Source organism: Pseudophryne corroboree, chromosome 2 (assembly GCF_028390025.1).
Source record: "Pseudophryne corroboree isolate aPseCor3 chromosome 2, aPseCor3.hap2, whole genome shotgun sequence".
In the NCBI taxonomy this organism is placed as follows: Eukaryota; Metazoa; Chordata; class Amphibia; order Anura; family Myobatrachidae; genus Pseudophryne; species Pseudophryne corroboree.
The window spans coordinates 463112393-463133273 of NC_086445.1; the positions used below are offsets into that span (position 1 = coordinate 463112393).

At 49.8% G+C, this 20881-nt stretch overlaps 2 protein-coding genes across 2 annotated transcripts in view; one reads left to right on the plus strand and one right to left on the minus strand.

Annotated features, from left to right (window-relative positions):
* Nucleotides 1-6071, minus strand: part of GLOD4 (glyoxalase domain containing 4) — a 68515-nt gene extending 62444 nt beyond the window's left edge. The window contains exon 1 of the mRNA XM_063953770.1: nt 5820-6071. Coding sequence (XP_063809840.1) covers nt 5820-5912 — 93 coding nt within the window. The 5' untranslated portion in view covers nt 5913-6071. The remainder of the gene's footprint in view (nt 1-5819) is intronic.
* Nucleotides 6072-6356: 285 nt separating this feature from the next.
* The window catches only part of MRM3 (mitochondrial rRNA methyltransferase 3), a 34411-nt gene continuing 19886 nt past the window's right edge, over nt 6357-20881 (plus strand). Inside the window, exons 1-2 of the mRNA XM_063953769.1 lie at nt 6357-6784; nt 7831-8075. Of these exons, the coding sequence (XP_063809839.1) occupies nt 6450-6784; nt 7831-8075 (580 nt within the window). The 5' untranslated portion in view covers nt 6357-6449. The remainder of the gene's footprint in view (nt 6785-7830; nt 8076-20881) is intronic.

Here is a 20881-nt window from a genome sequence, read left to right on the forward strand (position 1 = left end):
GGTACTAATGTGGACCCCAGTATCCTCTAGGAAGCAGTCGCGTGTGATCTGACCATCCCAGTTAAGTGGTTAACGGATCTGAAGGCAGAACCGTGGTGCAAAACTGGCGAGGGGGACATCTCTTGAAAGAGACTGCATATCCGTGAGAGACAACATCCAGTACCCATGCGTCTGAAGTGGTCTTTAAGCAGACCTGGGCAAACTGCAGAAGTTGGTCTCCCACCCTGGGGTCCCACAGGGGGAGGCTCGCCCCATCATGCAGCAGGCTTGTCTTGTTTATAAGCAGGCTGATGGGCCACCCAGGCTTGTTTCGCCTTGGGCTTAGTGGTTTTGGGAGCACGAGACTGTCTTGGGTATGCCTGACCTTTTGCTTTCCCTTGAGGCCGAAAGGAACGAAAAGTGGTACTTTTTGCCTCCTGTGCAGAAGGATTAGTATTTGGGAGAAAAGCAGTCTCAGCAGCTGCCATTTCAGACACAATTTTATTTAGGTTTTCCCCAAACAAAATGTCCCCGGTAAAAGGAGAGTACCTCCAAGGTCTTTTGGAGTCTAGGTTCACTTTCCATGACCTCAACCACAGAATACGGTGAGCCAGGACAGACGTGGTCAACGCCTTGGTTGCCATTATCCCCGCCTCAGAGGACGCCTCCTGAATGTAATAGGCGGCAGTGGTAATGTGAGACAGGTATTGTCGGATATATCCTCAGGCAGCTCTTAATCTAATGTCTGAATCCACACTTCAATTCCTTTAGCAGCCCAAGAGGCAGCAATAGTGGGCCTATGCACAGTTCCTGTAAGGGAGTAAATAGACTTCAGGCATCCCTCCACATGCTTATCTGTCTGCTCTTTCAGTGAAGTGACAGTGGTGACAGGCAGAGTGGACAACACCATTAGGCGGGTGACGTGAGAATCCACCGGCGGCAGATTTTCCCATTTATTACATAACTCTGCAGGGAGAGGAAATTGAGCCAAGGCCCGTTTAGAAAGTGGGAATTTCTTCCCTGGAGTAGACCAGGGTTCCCGTCTGATGTCCACTAAATGGTCAGAATGGGGTAATAAAGTTTGAATCACCTTCTGCTGTTTAAACTTATCAGTTTTCTTAGCCACTGTAGTGGAATCCTCCTCATCGGAGATTTGCAAAATATGCTTAATAGAAACCACTAGGGCAGGGACATCAATCTGCAAGGGAGAATCCTCCTCAAAAACACCTCATTCAGTGTCTGACAGGACCGTATGCTCCCCTTCCTGTTCAGATGAAACATCAGAGAGGTTTGTGGATTGTGAGGAGGAAGCAGCCCGCTTAAATGAGCCAGAGACACGGGAGTGACCTGGGGCAGATTTCTGTCTAACCAATGACTGATTCAATTGCTGCAGCTGGTTAGACAAATTTTCCGCCCAAGACAGATTAACCATAGGGACAAATTGTGGCTGGAGTACAGGAGCTGCGGACTGACTAGAAGGTGTATGACATGCAGTACACAAACCATCATATAATACTTCCCCTCAGGTAATGCCTTGGCACATACTCTGCATGCTGCAGGAGAGTCCACAGATTTACCGCCCTTTCTGTTAGACATTGTGTACTAATGCAACAAAAGAGCGACTCAGTACAATAAATCCAGACAAAGTACAATACCTGCGATCAAATCCGGTATTATGTGACTGAGTACACAGTAGAATATACATATTGGATAAATACTGTGACGCAGTATATTAGCGGAACCTGACGTACCCAGTCCCTTATGGCACAGAATATAGGGGGTCATTCCGAGTTGATTGCTCGTTAGCTGTTTTTAGCAGCCATGCAAACGCTATGCCACCTCCCACTGGGAGTGTATTTTAGCTTAGCAGAAGTGCAAACAAAAGGATTGTACAGCGGCTATAAAAAAAATGTGTTAAGTTTCAGAGTAGCTTCAGACCTACTCAGCGCTTGCGATCACTTCTGACTATTCAGTTCCTATTTTGACGTCACGAACACGCCCTGCGTTCGCCCAGCCACGCCTGCGTTTTTCCTGGCACTCCTGCGTTTTTTCGAACACTCCCTGAAAACGGTCAGACACCCAGAAACGCCCTCTTCCTGTCGTTCGTTGTAATAGTACGACGCGCGTGCGCATTGCGCCGCATACGCAGAAGTGCCTTTTTTTGCCTGATCGCTGCGCAGCGACTGAAAACAGCTAGCGATCAACTCTGAATGACCCCCATAGTGACAGTTATATCTGGGAAACACTGAAAGTGATGCCACACAGCAGATACAGGGAAAATCTGCAGTAGATGGTGCCCTGGCCCGGGGGTGGAGCTATAGGTCAAGCGCTACCTTCCCTATGCTGGACTTCCACCCCAGGTACTGGCGAGCCTTAAATGGGGTGTTAGTACACCCGACCTGTACTCTGATGCCCTGGGGTCTAGTGGGGTCCTTGCTTGGTGACAGCGTGCACACCAGCGACGCGACCCGTCTCCCTAGGTCGCGGACGGAACGCATTTTAATGGCAGGTCCTGCCTGGGGAACCCTCCTCCCCGTAGCAGCCATGTGATCCAGGAGAGCAGTCTGCGACTGTGTGCCTTAGCCGGGACGTCTCCGCCGCACGTACCCGGGAACAGGCGGCAGGAGTATGCAACGCCGCTTGGGAGGTGATGGAGCTGCAGTGCTGAAGTGTCAACCTGACAAACAGCGCTGCCAGCCCTTGAAAAAAAAATAGGATTTTAAATACCTACCGGTAAATCCTTTTCTCGTAGTCCATAAGGGATACTGGGGTCTTAATACGATGGGGTATAGATGGGGTCCAAAGGAGCCAGTGCACTTTAAATTTCTTCAACTGGGTGTGCTGGCTCCTCCCCTCTATGCCCCCTCCTACAGCCAGTCTAGGTAAAACTGTGCCCGAAGGAGAATGGACATACTTGAGAGAAGGAACAGAACAAATAACGACTGGTGAGATTCACACACCAGCACACCACAACTTAAACCGACCAGCAACAGCTGGTAACAAAACAACAACAGCTACAGCTGAACAGGTAAACTTTTATAAAAGAAAAACCTGCAGAACGCAATGAGCCCAGTATACCTTATGGACTACGAGAAAAGGATTTACCGGTAGGCAATTAAAATCCTATCTTCTCTAGCATCCATAAGGGATACTGGGGTCTTAGTACGATGGGGACGTCCCAAAGCTTCCATAACGGTCGTGAATGTGCGGAGACGTCTGCAGCACTGCCTGCCCAAACTGGGTATCCTCATTGGCCGGGGTATTAAACCTGTAGAACTTCACAAAGGTGTTCTTCCCCGATAAGGTAGCAGCTCAGCATAGTTGCAAGGCCGAGACTCCACGAGCAGCCGCCCAAGAAGACCCCACCGATCTTATAGAGTGGGGCTTCAGAGACTGTGGAACCGGTAAGGCTGCTGACACATAGACCTGTTGGATAGTCAGCCTAACCCAATGAGCAATGGACTGCTTAGAAGCAGGGCAACCCATTTTCTGCACATCATAAAGCACAAACAGGGAGTCCGTCTTTCTGATCCGAGCCGTCCTCATGATATAGATCTTCAAGGCTCGCACAGTGGCCCTCATTCCGAGTCGTTCGCTCGCTAGCTGCTTTTAGCAGCATTGCACACGCTAAGCCGCCGCCCTCTGGGAGTGTATCTTAGCTTAGCAGAATTGCGAACGAAAGATTAGCAGAATTGCGAATAGAAATTTCTTAGCAGTTTCTGAGTAGCTCCAGACTTACTCAGCCATTGCGATCAGTTCAGTCAGTTTCGTTCCTGGTTTGACGTCACAAACACACCCAGCGTTCGCCCAGACACTCCCCCGTTTCTTCAGACACTCCCGCGTTTTTCCCAGAAACGCCAGCGTTTTTTCGCACACGCCCAGAAAACTGCAAATTTCCGCCCAGAAACACCCACTTCCTGTCAATCACAGTACGATCGCCAGAACGCTGAAAAATCCTTGTTATGCCGTGAGTAAAATACCTAACTTTTGTGTAAAATAACTAAGCGCATGCGCTCTGCGAACCTTGCGCATGCGCAGTAAGCGACTAATCGCAATATAGCAAAAATCGGCAACGAGCGAACAACTCGGAATGACCCCCTGTATCCAATGCCTCCGGAGGGACAGAAGTGCCGGAACTTGACAGAACTACAATAGGTTGATTTAAGTGGAATACAGAGACAACCTTCGGCAGGCACTGCTGTCTAGTCTTGAGCTCTGTTCGGTCTTCGTAAAAGACCAAATATGGACTGTTACATGATAAGGGGGGTAATTCAGAGTTGATCGCAGCAGCAAATTTGTTAGCTAATGGGCAAAACCATGTCCACTGCAGGTGAGTCAGATATAACATGTGCAGAGAGAGTTAGATTTGGGTGGGTTATTTTGTTTCTGTGCAGGGTAAATACTGGCTGCTTCATTTTTACACTGCAATTTAGATTTCAGTTTGAACACACCCCACCCAAATCTAACTCTCTCTGCAAATGTTATATCTGCCACACCTGCAGTGCAAATGGTTTTGCCCAACTGCTAACAAATTTGATGCTGCGATCAACTCGGAAATTACCCCCAAAGGGCCTAATTCAGAGTTGATCGCAGCAGCAAATTTGTTAGCAGTTGGGCAAAACCATGGCCCTCATTCCGAGTTGATCGCTCGCTAGCTACTTTTAGCAGCCGTGCAAACGCATGGTCACCGCCCACGGGGGAGTGTATTTTCGCTTTGCAAGTGTGCGAACGCCTTTGCAGCCGAGCGGTACAAAAACATTTTGTGCAAAACATGACAAGCTCTGTAGTTACTCATCCTGTGCAATGAATCCAGCGATGGAGGTCCCGGAATTGACGTCAGACACCCACCCTGCAAATGCCTGGATACGCCTGCGTTTTCCCTACCACTCCCAGAAAACGGTCAGTTGACACCCATAAACGCCATCTTCCTGTCAATCTCTTTGCAATCGGCTGTGCGAATGGATTCTACGCTAGAACCATTGCACAGCAACGATGCTCTTTGTACCTGTACGACGCGAGTGCGCATTGCGGCGCATACGCAGTCTTGCCTTTTTTTACCTGATCGCTGCGCTGCGAAAATCGGCAGCGCAGCGATCAACTCAGAATGACCCACCATGTGCACTGCAGGGGGGCAGATATAATATGTGCAGAGAGAGTTAGATTTGGGAGGGGTGTGTTCAAACTAAAACCTAAATTGCAGTGTAAAAATAAAGCAGCCAGTATTTACCCTGCACAGAAACAAAAACAACCCACCCAAATCTAATGGGCCCTACACACTGGCGGATCCGCCGCCGAGCTGCCGACAGGCAACACGGCAGTGGGGGGGGGGGGGCGACGGGGAGATTGAGGTTTCTTCACTGCCCCCATCACCCGGCTCCATAGCAATGTATGCTAATATGGACAATCGCGGCGGCGGCGGATCCTGAAAGAGTAGGCAAGGATGATATAGATTGTAAGCTCCAGTGGGGAAGGGACTGAAGTGAATGGCTGAACAGTATCTGTAAAGTGCTGCGGAATGTGCGTGTGCTGTATCACTGACATCAATTAAATAAATAAGACAATCTATGGAACCCCTGGGCAGGTAGTAAAGCATGCAGCAGCCTAGTGGAGAAACACAGTGGAGCAGGCACTGGCAGTACGACAAGATCGAATTAGTTAAAAGCCGAAATGGTCCGGACCACCGGATCGCACCTCGCACAGGACCAACTACATACATTACACGGGTACGGTCACAGAGAGCTCCACAGCTGCAATGTCGTTGTAGGAAGCCAGTCCGGACCATTCTGGCTTTCACCCAATCCCCATGCAGAGCAGCGAGCAAGCAGCTATGGTCCCCTCACCTTCATTCCCAGAACATCTCTATAGAATCGGGCCGTCTGCGCCCTGTCAGCCACCTTGAGCACATAGTGCAGGGCTCTCCTCCTGCTGCCCATCCTTGCAGACAATCCCTAAAACAATCACACAATTCTGCAAACAAATAGAGCTGGCGCCTTCTGATGACGTAATATGAAATACTGGAACTCTGATGGAGCATACATACTAGTTTGAGTGCGTGCCGGACGCATTCATTTTTTTTATTAAAGAGAACAGCGTAACACCTGGGGCGGCGTGTATGATAATATGGTTGAGGCTAGATCCAAGTGGCCTAAGTTACCTTTTCCGTCAGTGGGAGGAGCCACGACACAAGGGGGAGGAGCTAGGCCTGCGGGACTGTTGCTTCCCTATCCACGCCACCAACTATTACCGAGCCCGAAGCGTGGCGAGCGAAGCGAGCCCGCGAGGGTACTTTTCGGGTACCTTGTTCGGCCGTGTCTCCTCCCCTTGGTACGTCAGAAGGTCCCTTCTCCCACTCCAATATAGAATCAACCATTATAATATATCGCACACGCGGTTTTTTCTTCCGCCAGCCACAATATGGCTACTGCTACACCTACTATGACGTCGCCACATCGCGCCACGAGAGGCGCAAGATGGCCGCGCTCATGAGAAGTGTGCTGGTGTTGGGCTGCAGCAGGCTGACAGCGGCGCACCTGCCGGCCAGTGTCCAGGTGAAGCGGAACGTGCGGGCGCTGCGCAGGACACCGGTGCGGATCATTCCCCCGGGCGGCGAGCTGCGGGGTGAGGAGCGGAGGGGAAAGGATACGGGGCAGCAGTCGCCGGCCCGACCATCCCCCGCAGGCACTGTACAGCAGCCCGCCCGCCAGACACTGAGCCAGAGGCCGGACGTACAGCAGGATGCCTCGGAGGAGCGACTGTTCCAGGAGCTGAAGTATGACAGAGCTGCTAGTGGGGATCGGAGGCTCAGGTAACACTGTGACAGGAGGAGCCAGCGGCCTCTGCCTGCTCCTCACACTGCGCGCACCGCTCTATTACCTCTATGCACAATAACATTAGTTCATCCAGCTGCCTCCAGTGCTGAGCATACACTGTACCTACACCCAATAGCCAGCGCACCTGTCTCACACACTGACATACTTACATAATGCACGATTAGTGGGCCCTGAAGGCCAAGGTCAAACACATCTTAGACCAGTGATTCTGCTCTCTTACCAGCTTGGGTGTAAATGACCGGTGGTCAAGATACCACCGCCGGGATCCCAATGTATGAAATCCTTAGAGGGGTGTACCCTCTGCCCTATCCCCTAGCCCTCCCTCGCTGCAGGGTTACCCTAACCCTCCCCCCTTCTTAGTGCCTAAACCTGACCTCCCCCAGTGATGCTTAACATCCCCCCCCCCCCCCCCCCCCCCCCCCTCCCCACAGCCTAATCCTAACCCCCCCCCCCCCTCCCCTCCCCTCCGTGTCGGCTAAACCAAACTCCTCCGGCCCTAACTATACTTACCACGGTTGGGATTCTGACTGTCTGCGTTCTGGCGTCAGTATCCTGGCCCTGTTGGGATTAGGACAGATGTCGGGATTCCAGCCGCATCCCCTCTTACCAGCACTGCATGATTTATTCTGTTCTAAAGCCAGGTACAGTAGTTCTCAAGACCCCACACAGGTCATGTTTCCCAGTTCACCAGGTAGAGGCACAGATGGACTTGCATGTTTTGCAAAATATGTGCTAAGAACCCCATTTATACTCCATGTTATTTATATAGTTTATCATGAGTGCATTTTAGTTTTCATGCGTGGCATTGTAAGTCTTAGCATAATAGCACCTGTTACTGTGTTTAAAATTAAGATGTGCAGTCCATGCCCCTTCCATCCCCCCCTCCCCACCACCATCTCAACAGAATAGAGAAAACCGCACCCTTATTTTGCTGTATCCTATCCTTATACTCTAATAGTGCCTGTCTATTTGTTTACCTAATGTAATTTAATGTTTCACATTTTTTTATGTCCAATCACAGTAAAGTAGTTACAATTGCAAAGTCCAAAAGTTTTCGGGACCGCCATGGTCAGGTTTTGCTGGAGGGTCACAGGCTGCTGGTGGATGCACTGGAAGCTGGTGCAGTTATGCAGACACTCTTCTTTAGCAGGCTTGATCAGCTAAAAGTTTTGCCTGCAGAAAAACTTAGGAAAGCAAACCTCATCAAGGTCAAATTTGAAGATATTAAGATGTGGTCTGATGTTGTTACCCCACAAGGACTAATGGGTGAGTGATGATAGAATTATAGCCAAGTGTCATGTGTGCCTGTGATTGTACTACTACATACAATTGTATTGTGGCTGCGGAGCTTGCAGTCCTATTTTATTTTATTTACTGATTATTGAACACTGCGATAGGGATCATGACAAAAGTATACAAAAGGAGAAACATTAATCACAGATACTAATAAAAGAAGGTAGTCAAGAAAACTTGCAGTCCTATTTCAAGTGTGTTTTAAAAACCACATGCGATCACCATTGCAGATATCTTGTTGAATTACATTAGGCATTTTATGGGGTATATGCAATTGCAGTCGAATTCCGGCTGGAATTCGACCGTTTTTAAATTTGACACAATTCGACAGTCACATACCCTCCCGCCGGGACCCGAATTCGACATATTCAATAAAAAACGGATTCGACAGTCCCGCTGTTGTAAAATACGGACCAATTGACGGATATGTGCGTTCTGGATTCGACTTTTTGGACGGCACAAAAATGATTAAAAAACTCAGAAAAAAAAATGCGTGGGGTCCCCCCTCCTAAGCATAACCAGCCTCGGGCTCTTTGAGCCGGTCCTTGTTGTAAAAATACGGGGGGGAAATTGACAGGGGATCCCCCGTATTTTCACAACCAGCACCGGGCTCTGCGTCCGGTCCTGGTGCAAAAAATACCGGGGACAAAAAGCGTAGGGGTCCCCCGTATTTTCAACACAAGCACCGGGCTCCACTAGTCAGAGAGATAATGCCACAGCCGGGGGACACTTTTATATCTGTCCCTGCGGCCCTGGCATTAAATCACTAACTAGTCACCCCTGGCCGGGGTACCCTGGAGGAGTGGGGACCTCTTAAATCAAGGGGTCCCCCCCTTTAGCCACCCAAGGGCCAGAACTACTACAAGTCCCAGCAAGCCTCCCCCGCAAGCTGGAACTTGGAGAACCGCAAGTACCAGCATGTGTGTGTGTGGGGGGAAACGGGCCCGCTGGTACCTGTAGTTCTACTACAAAAAAATACCCCAATAAAAACAGTACACAGACACCGTGAAAGTAAAACTTTATTACATACATGCCGACACACACATACTTACCTATGTTGACACGAGGTTCGGTCCACTTCTCCAAGTAGAATCCACGGTGTACCTGAAAATAAAATGATACTCTCCAAAATCCAGTGTAGATCTGTCCTCCTCTTCTGTTTTGTAATCCACGTACTTGGCAAAAAAACAAACCGCATTTACCCGGACCACGCACTGAAAGGGGTCCCATGTTTACACATGGGATCCCTTTCCCTGAATGCCGGGACCCCCCGTGACTCCTGTCACAGAGGGTCCCTTCAGCCAATCAGGGAGCGCCACGTCGTGGCACTCTCCTGATTGGCTGTGCGCGTCTGAGCTGTCAGACGGCACATCACACAGCCGCTCTTCAATGGTGGGAACTTTGCGGTCAGCGGTGAGGTTACTCGCGGTCATAGCCGATATAAAAGTGTCCCCCGGCTGTGGCATTATCTCTCTGACTAGTGGAGCCCAGTGCTGGTGTTAACAATACGGGGTATCCCTACGCTTTTTGTCCCCCGTATTTTTGACACCAGGACCGGATGCAGAGCCCGGTGCTGGTTGTGAAAATAGGGGGGATCCCATGTCATTTTTCCCACCGTATTTTTACAACCAGGACCGGCTCAAAGAGCCCGAGGCTGGTTATGCTTAGGAGGGGTGACCCCATGCATTTTTTTTCTTGATTTTAACCCATTCCCACTGAAAACCATGCTCTGATCTCTCCATATTATTTTAGTCAGTTTAAAAAAAAAAAATATATTCTTTTAAAAAATATATAAATAATACTTGTGTCTCCTAATAGACAAACCAAGTACATAATCCCTTCTAATATAAATAGATATGCTATTAGCAATAAAAAAAAAACACACAAAAAAAATGTTTTTAAAAAAAAATTATTAGATTCCGCCAGCAAAGTGAGGCGGAATGAAATTGACGAAATGACTGTCGAAAAGCACTGTTGTCGAATCGACATTCTTCAATTGAATATACTTTTGTCGAAAAAGCCGCATTTTTACCATTGCAGACATGTCGAATTTGACAACTGTCGAATTTCAAAAAGTCGAATCTGAAACGTCCGTTTTTTTGTCAAAGTACTGTATTGCATTGTCGAATTTTTTTTTGTTTTGTTTCGAATATGCCTCGTTTTTCGACATTTGCGGCAATTTGACCGCAATTGCATATACCCCTATGTTTTTGAAGTCAGTTGATACAATGCTGCTCTAGGCTTTTCTTCTCTCTGTTGATTGGCCACTTCTGTTTACCCTTAGTATAAGAGTGATCATGCTTGTTTCATCATTTAGAAGGAAGTTATTCCCATGTCCATAATATAGACAAGACCTCACTGTTTATACCTTGATTTGCTGTTATCTTGAATGTAGTGGTAGCTACCTGCAAGCTTTTTATCTATTAACATTTGGATGGGTTTTTTTGTCAGTCCCTTTTTAATAAAACATTCCATACTAAATACAGAAAAAAGACAGGGTCCCCACCGCTGAGATCTTTAGCACCATGGTCACATGACGCCAACAGCTGAATTGTGATATAGTCGTCGGTGCTGGTGGAGGTATTTGTCCATTGCTTATAATGGAGCATTATTATTATTATTTTCCACTGTGGGGTACACTGGGCTTCACAAGGAAAGACATAGGGGTGTAGAATAGGATCTTGATCCGAGGCACCAACAGGTTCAAAAGCTTTGACTGTTCCCAGAATGCATAGCGCCGCCTCCTCTATAACCCCGCCTCCCTGCACAGGAGCTTAGTTTTGTAGTTTGTGCCACAGATAGCAGGCACATAACAGAGGGGCTGCTCTGGGCAGCCCTAAGAAGAGCTTTTTTGAAGAAAAGTGAAGACTTCAAGGGCTGTGGCAGTGTGTACATGTCTAGTGACATTCACTGCTGCAGCTCCATCTCTCCCCAGCGGCGCTGTACACTCCCGAGCCCTGGTTGCCGGGTAACTACAGCAGGAGGCTCCGGTTTTCTTCTGGTCAGGCACACACGACGGGGGCTCTCCGTGATCGCGTGGCCGCGCTTCAGGAGGTGGTGAGTTGGTCCCGCTCGCGGGACCCGTGCTTTATCACGATCCGGCGCGGTCAGTGGGAGGCGGGCCGCGCGTGCTGGCGGTGGACACTGTGGCAGTACAGGCGATCCCACTAGATCACCAGGGCATGGGTGCAGGTCAGGTTTTCCCTTAAAACCTTTTTATGTGTAGCCCGCAGTACCTGGTGGTTTTGCCAGCAGAGGGGATAAGGCTTGGACCTGGAGCCCCTCCCCCAGCCCCAGGATGCCATTTCCAGCAAATGTTCCCACCCTGGAGCTGCATATCTGTCTCTCCCTCACTCCCTGTCAGTGTCTGGGTGCCATTTCTCTCAGCTTCACTGTTCCTGGGACTGTTAGGGCAAATCCTCCTGTGTAAAGCTGCCTGGTTGTCAGCGTTGTGACTTTACATGACACTTCAGTGATCGCAAAAACGCGCTATAGCGCGTTTTTTACCCGTTTTTGAAGACATGGGACTCAAGTTTACAAAGTGGGCGGGTCCCCGGGGACGCGCTCCTCATTCCGCCAATCTGTAAGGGGGATTTGTTTAACTGACATGCAGGCCCTGTGCTGAATGATATAAAGAGGAGGTGGAGCCAGTTTCCCCTCCTCTTTGGCGCCAGGCTGCTTGCAGAGGAAGGGTGACTCGGTGTCCGTAAGTTTATAGTGCGGATGGGGGACGGGGGTTGCCACAGGGACTCTGAGAGGTGCTGGCAATTATGTGCAGGGATCAGAGTCCGTGATCTAGTGGGTAAAGCTGGGCAAAGTGCCTGGGGCTTCCCGCGGTGCCGTCTGAGGCAGTGGCCGCGCTACCGCTCTTGCTTTGAGAGAACACATCAAAGGCAAGAGCGGTAGCGCGGCCACTGCCTCAGATGGCACCGCGGGAAGCCCCAGGCACTTTGCCCAGCTTTACCCACTAGATCACGGAGGACGCCGATCCCTGCACGTGTTGTGCGTTCCCTGTCTGTGTCCCTGTGTCTGCTACGGCCCGGGAGGGAGGGAGGAGGAGGAGGAGGAGGACGACGGTGATTACTGCAGTGTGCCTCAGTGCTCTTACCTGGTGCAGTGTGCCTCAGTGCTCTTACCTGGTGCAGTGTGCCTCAGTGCTCTTACCTGGTGCAGTGTGCCTCGGTGCTCTTACCTGGTGCAGTGTGCCTCAGTGCTCTTACCTGGTGCAGTGTGCCTCAGTGCTCTTACCTGGTGCAGTGTGCCTCAGTGCTCTTACCTGGTGCAGGGTGCCTCAGTGCTCTTACCTGGTGCAGGGTGCCTCAGTGCTCTTACCTGGTAGAGGGTGCCTCAGTGCTCTTACCTGGTACAGGGTGCCTCAGTGCTCTTACCTGGTACAGGGTGCCTCAGTTTTCTTACCTGGTGCAGGGTGCCGCAGTGCTCTTACCTGGTGCAGGGTGCCTCAGTGCTCTTACCTGGTGCAGTGTGCCTCAGTGCTCTTACCTGGTGCAGTGTGCCTCAGTGCTCTTACCTGGTGCAGTGTGTATAACATGCTCTACCGGGCGCATTGTGTATAACGTGCTTTACCGGGCGCATTGTGTATAACGTGCTTTACCGGGCGCATTGTGTATAACGTGCTTTACCGGGCGCATTGTGTATAACGTGCTTTACCGGGCGCATTGTGTATAACGTGCTTTACCGGGCGCATTGTGTGTAACGTGCTTTACCGGGCGCATTGTGTATAACGCGCTCTACCGGGCGCAGTGTGTATAACGCGCTCTACCGGGCGCAGTGTGTATAACGCGCTCTGCCTGGCGCAGTGTGTATAACGCGCTCTGCCTGGCGCAGTGTGTATAACGCGCTCTGCCTGGCACAATGTGTATAACGCGCTCTAACTGGCACAATGTGTATAACGTGCAATAACTGGAGAAATATGTATAACGTGCTGTACCTGGTGCAAAGTGTATAACGTGCTGTACCTGGTGCAAAGTGTATAACGTGCTGTACCTGGTGCAAAGTGTATAACGTGCTGTACCTGGTGCAAAGTGTATAACGTGCTGTACCTGGTGCAAAGTGTATAACGTGCTGTACCTGGTGCATTGTGTATAACGTGCTGTACCTGGCGCATTGTGTATAACGTGCTGTACCTGGCGCATTGTGTATAACGTGCTGTACCTGGCGCAGTGTGTATAACGTGCTGTACCTGGCGCAGTGTGTATAACGTGCTGTACCTGGCGCAGTGTGTATAACGTGCTGTACCTGGCGCATTGTGTATAACGTGCTGTACCTGGCGCAGTGTGTATAAACGGCACTACTGTGTGGTGTAATGTGAATTGGCACTATTATGTGGCCACGCCCCTTCCCCACGAAGCCACGCCCCTAAAATTTAGTGGCGCGCCTTCGGCGCGCATTCCCTCTGCTTTGCGGTCTGGGAGGTGGGACACCAATTCACTTCCTGCCTAATGCTACACAGCCCAGCAGCATTGTCACCCCCATCACCCCAGCTTGCAACACTTTTTTGTAGTGTCCAAACAAGATTAAGTTTAAAAGAACCTTCATTCCGATGGGACCCAGAAAAAGACCGGTAGGACCCCAATTTTCAAAAGTGAGGGGTCCCTGGGACCCACTTTTTTTTGGGCTCAGCGCGATCACTGCACTTAAGTATTCTACATGTCAATTAGACAGTGTTAGTTAAGAAAGAGTGCATTTAGTCAGGGTTCTCTGGTACAAGTACCCTGTGATATACATCCAGTTCTTACTGTGCAGTGTTACATCTATTGACTACATAGCTATATAATAAGCTAGTCCAGTGCAGTATTATTGTTAGTAATAACCTCTGCATTGTTTAACTGTGACTATCTGTGTGTGCATTAGCTTGCTGAGTGGTTTCCATTTCGTGTCTCTCACTCAACTTGCTATCCCTATATTCGATAACTTGAGGGGGCTTGGTGCGTCAGGTTTTATATTTATATAAGATTTTCACAAGATATACTTTAATATGTATTTTTCTATGATTTTAGTCACCATATCTTTCCTATATCCCTGCTTGTGCTGACTACACTGCGCAGGGGTTTGGGTAAGAGGTATTGTGCTGCTGACAATTGTACTGTGTTACCTGATAGTGCAAGTTATATCATGTCTGCTTCTGAAGGTAACGGTTCTGGGGCTGAACACACTGCTGGTGTTGCTAACGCCACAGATCGCTATGAGGAGACTACAGCAGCTGTGGGCTCTGGTTTTGGGGGCTCCTTGCCTCCCAGTGGGACTGTGGCAATGGGGGTACATAATGACCCACCATGGGCTACTTTCTCCACACTTCTACATACGCTAGTTACTTAACTAACACCCCCTATGGGACCCCCAATGCCGGTACAACCGTATGTGGTCCCTGCAGCTAACCCGCCGTGGGCGGATACTTTATCTGCTCAATTGAAGAAGTTGAACCAGTCCTTGACTAATAAAAAGTTTGACTCTCGCTCGCCTAAGACCAAGGGGTCCTCTAAGCGAGCTATTATCTCATCACAATCCACTGCTGTCACTGACACCTCGTCTGATGAAGGTGGCGCTTACACTGACCCCACAGATTCTGACACAGATACTGCTGATGGGGAGGGTAGTAAACATGTGGATGTTCCTGATCTTTTGGAGGCTATTAAGTTAATTTCTCTAACGTCCTAGTGGATGCTGGGGACTCCGTAAGGACCATGGGGAATAGACGGGCTCCGCAGGAGACAGGGCACTTTAAGAAAGAATTTGTATTCTAGTGTGCTCTGGCTCCTCCCTCTATGTCCTTCCTCCAGAACTCAGTTTGAATCTGTGCCCGGACGAGCTGGGTGCTACTTAGTGAGCTCTCCTGAGCTTACTATAAGAAAGTATTTTGTTAGGTTTTCTTATTTTCAGAGAGATCTGCTGGCAACAGACTCTCTGCAGCGTGGGACTGAGGGGAGAGAAGCAGCCCTACTCACTGAAGATAGGTCCTGCTTCTTAGGCTACTGGACACCATTCGCTCCAGAGGGATCGTACACAGGATCTCACCCTTTGTCGTCCGATCACGGAGCCGTGCCGCCGTCCCCCTCGCAGAGCCGGAAGACAGAAGCCGGTGACAGAAGCAAGAAGACTTCAAAAGCGGCAGCAGAAGACTCCAGTCTTCAAACTGAGGTAGCGCAGAGCACTGCAGCTGTGCGCCATTGCTCCCACATTAAACCCACACACTCCGGTCACTGTAGGGCGCAGGGCGGCCTGGGCAGCAATTAGGAACCTCTTGGCAAAAAGCAGCATATATACAGTTGGGCACTGTATATATGCATGAGCTCCCGCCATTATTTTACACACAAACGAGGGACAGAAGCCCGCCGCTGAGGGGGTGGGGCTTCTTCCTCAGCACTCACCAGCGCCATTTTCTCTCCACAGCTCCGCTGAGAGGAAGCTCCCCAGGCTCTCCCCTGCAGAAACACGGTAGAAGAGGGTAAAATGAGAGGGGGGGGGGGGGGGGGGGCACATAAATTAGGCGCAAAAAGCTTATATACAGCAGCTACTGGGTTAACACTAAGTTACTGTGTGATTCCTGGGACATATAGCGCTGGGGTGTGTGCTGGCATACTCACTCTGTCTCTCCAAAGGACCTTGTGGGGGAACTGTCTTCAAAAAAGAGCATCCCCTGTATGTGTGTGGTGTGTCGGTACGCTTGTGTCGACATGTTTGACGAGGAAGGCTATGAGGAAGGCTATGTGGAAGCAGAGCGGGAGCAAATGAATGTGGGGTCGCCGCCGACACCTGAGTGGATGGATATGTGGAAGGTTTTAAATGATGATGTTAACTCCTTGCATAAAAGGTTGGATAAAGTTGAAACCTTAGGACAGTCGGGGTCACAGCCCATGCCTGATCCTATGTCGCAGAGGCCGTCAGGGTCTTAGAAGCGCCCACTATCCCAAATTGTTGACACAGATACCGACATGGATTCTGATTCCAGTGTCGATTACGATGATGCAAAGTTACAGCCTAAATTGGCAAAAGCCATCCGTTATATGATTATAGCAATGAAGGATGTGTTGCACATCACAGAGGATACCGCAGTCCCTGACGAGGGTTCATATGTATGGGGGAAAAAGGCAGGAGGTGACCTTTTCCCCCTTCACATGAGCTAAATGAGTTATGTGAAAAAACTTGGGAATCTCCAGATAAAAAACTGCAGATTTCCAAACGGATGCTTATGGCGTATCCTTTCCCGCCAACGGACAGGTTACGCTGGGAATCCTCCCCTAGGGTGGACAAAGCTCTAACACGCTTATCCAAGAGGGTAGCCCTGCCGTCACAGGATACGGCCACCCTAAAAGATGCTGCGGATAGAAAGCAAGAGGGTACCCTGAAGTCCATTTACACACATTCAGGTACCTTAGTAAGGCCGGCAATTGCGTCGGCCTGGGTGTGTAGGTGCTGTAGCAGCATGGACGGATCCCTTATCTGAGGATCTGGATACCTTAGACAAGGATACTATATTAATGACCCTGGGGCATAAAAAAGACGCTGTCCTGTATATGAGAGATGCTCAAAGAGACATTAGCCTACTGGGCTCTTGAATAAATGCAATGTCGATTTCTGCCAGAAGGGTCCTGTGGACTCTGCAATGGACAGGCGATGCCGACTCAAAAAGACACATGGAGGTTTTACCTTACAAGGGTGAGGAATTGTTTGGGGAGGGTCTCTCGGACCTGGTCTCCACAGCTACTGCTGGAAAGTCAATTTTTTTTGCCATATGTTCCCTCACATCCTAAGAGAGCACCGTATTACCAAATGCAGTCCTTTCGTTCACAAAGAGGCAAGAAAGTCCGAGGTGCGTCCTTTCTTGCCAGAGGCAAGGGTAGAGGAAAGAAGCTGCACAACACAGCTAGTTCCCAGGAACAGAAGTCCTTCCCGGCTTCCACTAAATCCACCGCATGACGCTGGGGCTCCACAGGTGGAGCTAGGCCTGGTGGGGGCGCGTCTCCGAAATTTAGCCACAAGTGGGTTCACTCCCAGGTGGATCCCTGGGCAATAGAGATTGTGTCTCAGGGATACAAGCTGGAATTCGAGGAGATGCCCCCTCACCGATACCTCAAATCGGCCCTGCCAGCTTCCCCCTTAGAGAGGGAAATAGTGTTAGCTGCAATTCACAAATTGTATCTTCAGCAGGTGGTGGTCAAGGTTCCCCTCCTTCAACAAGGAAAGGGTTATTATTCGACCATGTTTGTGGTATCGAAACCGGACGGTTCGGTCAGACCCATATTGAATTTAAAATCCCTGAACATATACCTGAAAAGGTTCAAGTTCAAGATGGAATCGCTCAGAGCGGTCATCGCAAGCCTGGAAGGGGGGGGATTTTATGGTGTCTCTGGACATAAAGGATGCATACCTTCATGTCCCCATTTATCCACCTCATCAGGCGTACCTCAGATTTGTGGTACAGGATTGTCATTACCAATTCCAGACGTTGCCGTTTGGTCTCTCCACGGCACCAAGAATATTTACCAAGGTAATGGCGGAAATGATGGTGCTCCTCCGAAAGCAGGGGGTCACAATTATCCCATACTTGGACGATCTCCTCATAAAGGCGAGGTCCAGAGAGCAGTTGCTGATCAGCGTAGCACACTCTCTGGAAGTGTTACAGCAGCACGGCTGGATTCTAAATATTCCAAAGTCGCACATGATTCCTACGACGCGTCTGCCCTTCCTGGGCATGATTCTGGACACAGACCAGAAGAAGGTTTTTCTCCTAACTGAGAAGGTGCAGGAACTCATGACACTGGTCGGAGACCTCTTAAAACCAAAACAGGTGTCGGTGCATCACTGCACGCGAGTCCTGGGAAAGATGGTGGCATCGTACGAGGCCATTCCCTTTGGCTGGTTCCATGCGAGGACTTTTCAATGGGATCTGTTGGACAAGTGGTCCGGATCACATCTACAGATGCATCGGCTGATCACCCTATCCCCCAGGGCCAGGGTGTCTCTTCTGTGGTGGCTGCAGAGTGCTCACCTTCTCGAGGGCCGCAGATTCGGCATTCAGGACTGGGTCCTGGTGACCACGGATGCAAGCCTCCGAGGGTGGGGGGCAGTCACACAGGGAAGAAATTTCCAAGGTCTGTGGTCAAGTCAGGAGACTTGCCTTCACATCAATATCCTGGAACTAAGGGCCATATACAACGCCCTAAGTCAAGCGGAGACCCTGCTTCGCGACCATTCGGTGCTGATTCAGTCAGACAACATCACCGCAGTGGCTCATGTAAACCGCCAAGGCGGCACAAGGAGCAGGGTGGCGATGGCGGAAGCCACCAGAATTCTTCGCTGGGCGGAGAATCACGTAAGAGCACTGTCAGCAGTGTTCATTCCGGGAGTGGACAACTGGGAAGCAGACTTCCTCAGCAAGCACGACCTCCACCCGGGAGAGTGGGGACTTCATCAAGAAGTCTTCGCGCAGATTGCAAGTCGGTGGGAACTGCCACATGTGGACATGATGGCATCCCGCCTCAACAAAAAGCTACAGAGGTATTGCGCCAGGTCAAGAGACCTTCAGGCGATAGCTGTAGACGCACTAGTGACACCGTGGGTGTTCCAGTCGGTTAATGTATTTCCTCCTCTTCCTCTCATACCCAAGGTGCTGAGAATCATAAGAAAAAGAGGAGTGAGAACAATACTCATTGTTCCGGATTGGCCAAGAAGGACTTGGTATCCAGAGTTGCAAGAAATGCTCAGAGGACCCATGGCCTCTGCCTCTAAGACAGGACCTGTTGCAACAGGGACCCTGTCTGTTCCAAGACTTACTGCGGCTGCGTTTGACGGCATGGCGGTTGAACGCCGGATCCTAGCAGAAAAAGGCATTCCGGATGAGGTTATTCCTACGCTGATAAAGGCTAGGAAGGACGTGACTGCTAAACATTATCACCGTATATGGCGAAAATATGTTGCTTGGTGTGAGGCCAGGAATGCCCCTACGGAGGAATTCCAGCTGGGCAGTTTCCTTCACTTCCTACAGTCGGGAGTGACTTTGGGCCTATAATTGGGTTTCCATTTAGGTCCAGATTTCGGCCCTATCCATTTTCTTTCAAAAAGAACTGGCTTCTCTTCCTGAAGTCCAGACGTTTGTAAAGGGAGTGCTGCATATTCAGCCTCCTTTTGTGCCTCCAGTGGCACCTTAACGTGGTGTTGAGTTTCCTGAAGTCACACTGGTTTGAGCCTCTCAAAACCGTGGAATTAAAATTTCTCACCTGGAAGGTGGTCATGCTATTAGCCTTGGCTTCAGCTAGGCGTGTGTCAGAATTAGCGGCTTTGTCACATAAAAGCCCCTATCTGGTTTTCCATATGGACAGGGCAGAATTGCGGACCCGTCCACAATTTCTGCCAAAAGTGGTGTCATCTTTTCATATGAACCAACCTATTGTGGTGCCTGTGGCTACTCGTGACTTGGAGGATTCCGAGTTACTAGATGTGGTCAGGGCTTTGAACGTTTATGTAGCCAGAACGGCTAGAGTCAGGAAGACTGAGTCGTTGTTTATCCTGTATGCACCCAACAAGCTGGGTGCTCCTGCTTCAAAGCAAACTATTGCTCGCTGGATCTGTAACACGATTCAGCAGGCTCATTCTACGGCTGGATTGCCGTTTCCAGAATCCATAAAAGCTCACTCCACAAGGAAGGTGGGCTCTTCTTGGGCGGCTGCCCGAGGGGTCTCGGCATTACAGCTTTGCCGAGCGGCTACTTGGTCAGGTTCAAACACTTTTGCAAAGTTCTACAAGTTTGATACCCTGGCTGAGGAGGACCTTGTGTTTGCTCATTCGGTGCTGCAGAGCCATCCGCACTCTCCCGCCCGTTTAGGAGCTTTGGTATAATCCCCATGGTCCTTACGGAGTCCCCAGCATCCACTAGGACGTTAGAGAAAATAAGATTTTACTTACCGGTAAATCTATTTCTCGTAGTCCGTAGTGGATGCTGGGTGCCCGTCCCTAGTGCGGACTTCTTCTGCAATACTTGTATATAGTTATTGCTTAAATAAGGGTTATGTTTGGTTGCATCAGGGTTGATCTGATGCTCCGTTGTTGTTCATACTGTTAACTGGGTAAGTTTATCACAAGTTATACGGTGTGACTGGTATGAGTCTTGCCCTGGATTCCAAAATCCTTTCCTTGTACTGTCAGCTCTTCCGGACACAGTTTCTCTAACTGAGGTCTGGAGGAGGGACATAGAGGGAGGAGCCAGAGCACACCAGTATCCAAATTCTTAAAGTGCCCTGTCTCCTGCGGAGCCCGTCTATTCCCCATGGTCCTTATGGAGTCCCCAGCATCCACTACGGACTACGAGAAATAGATTTACCGGTAAGTAAAATCTCTTATTTTTACAGATTACGGATGATCCCGAGCCATCCGACCCTCCTAAGAAACCAGATTGGTTCAAGCGTCAGAAGATGGTTAAACATGTTCTACCTCACTCTGACCACCTAGTGATATACATCAGGAACCCTGGGGATACCCGGGTAAGAAGTTTGTGCCTCAAAAGAAGATGCTGGCTTGCTATCCCCTCGCGCCAGAGCTGTCTAAAAATTGGGAAACGCCTCCTCCAGTGGACTCACATGTGGCTAGGATGGTGGTTTCCTCAGCTCTACCTGTCACTACCGTCACGTCTCTAAAAGAGCCTACGGATAAACGTGTGGAGGGTTGTCTGAAAGCGATTTACACCCTCACGGGTGCTGCACAAAGGCCCACTATTGCAGCAACATGGGCTGCAGAGGCTATTGAAGCATGGGCCCTGGAGTTAGAAG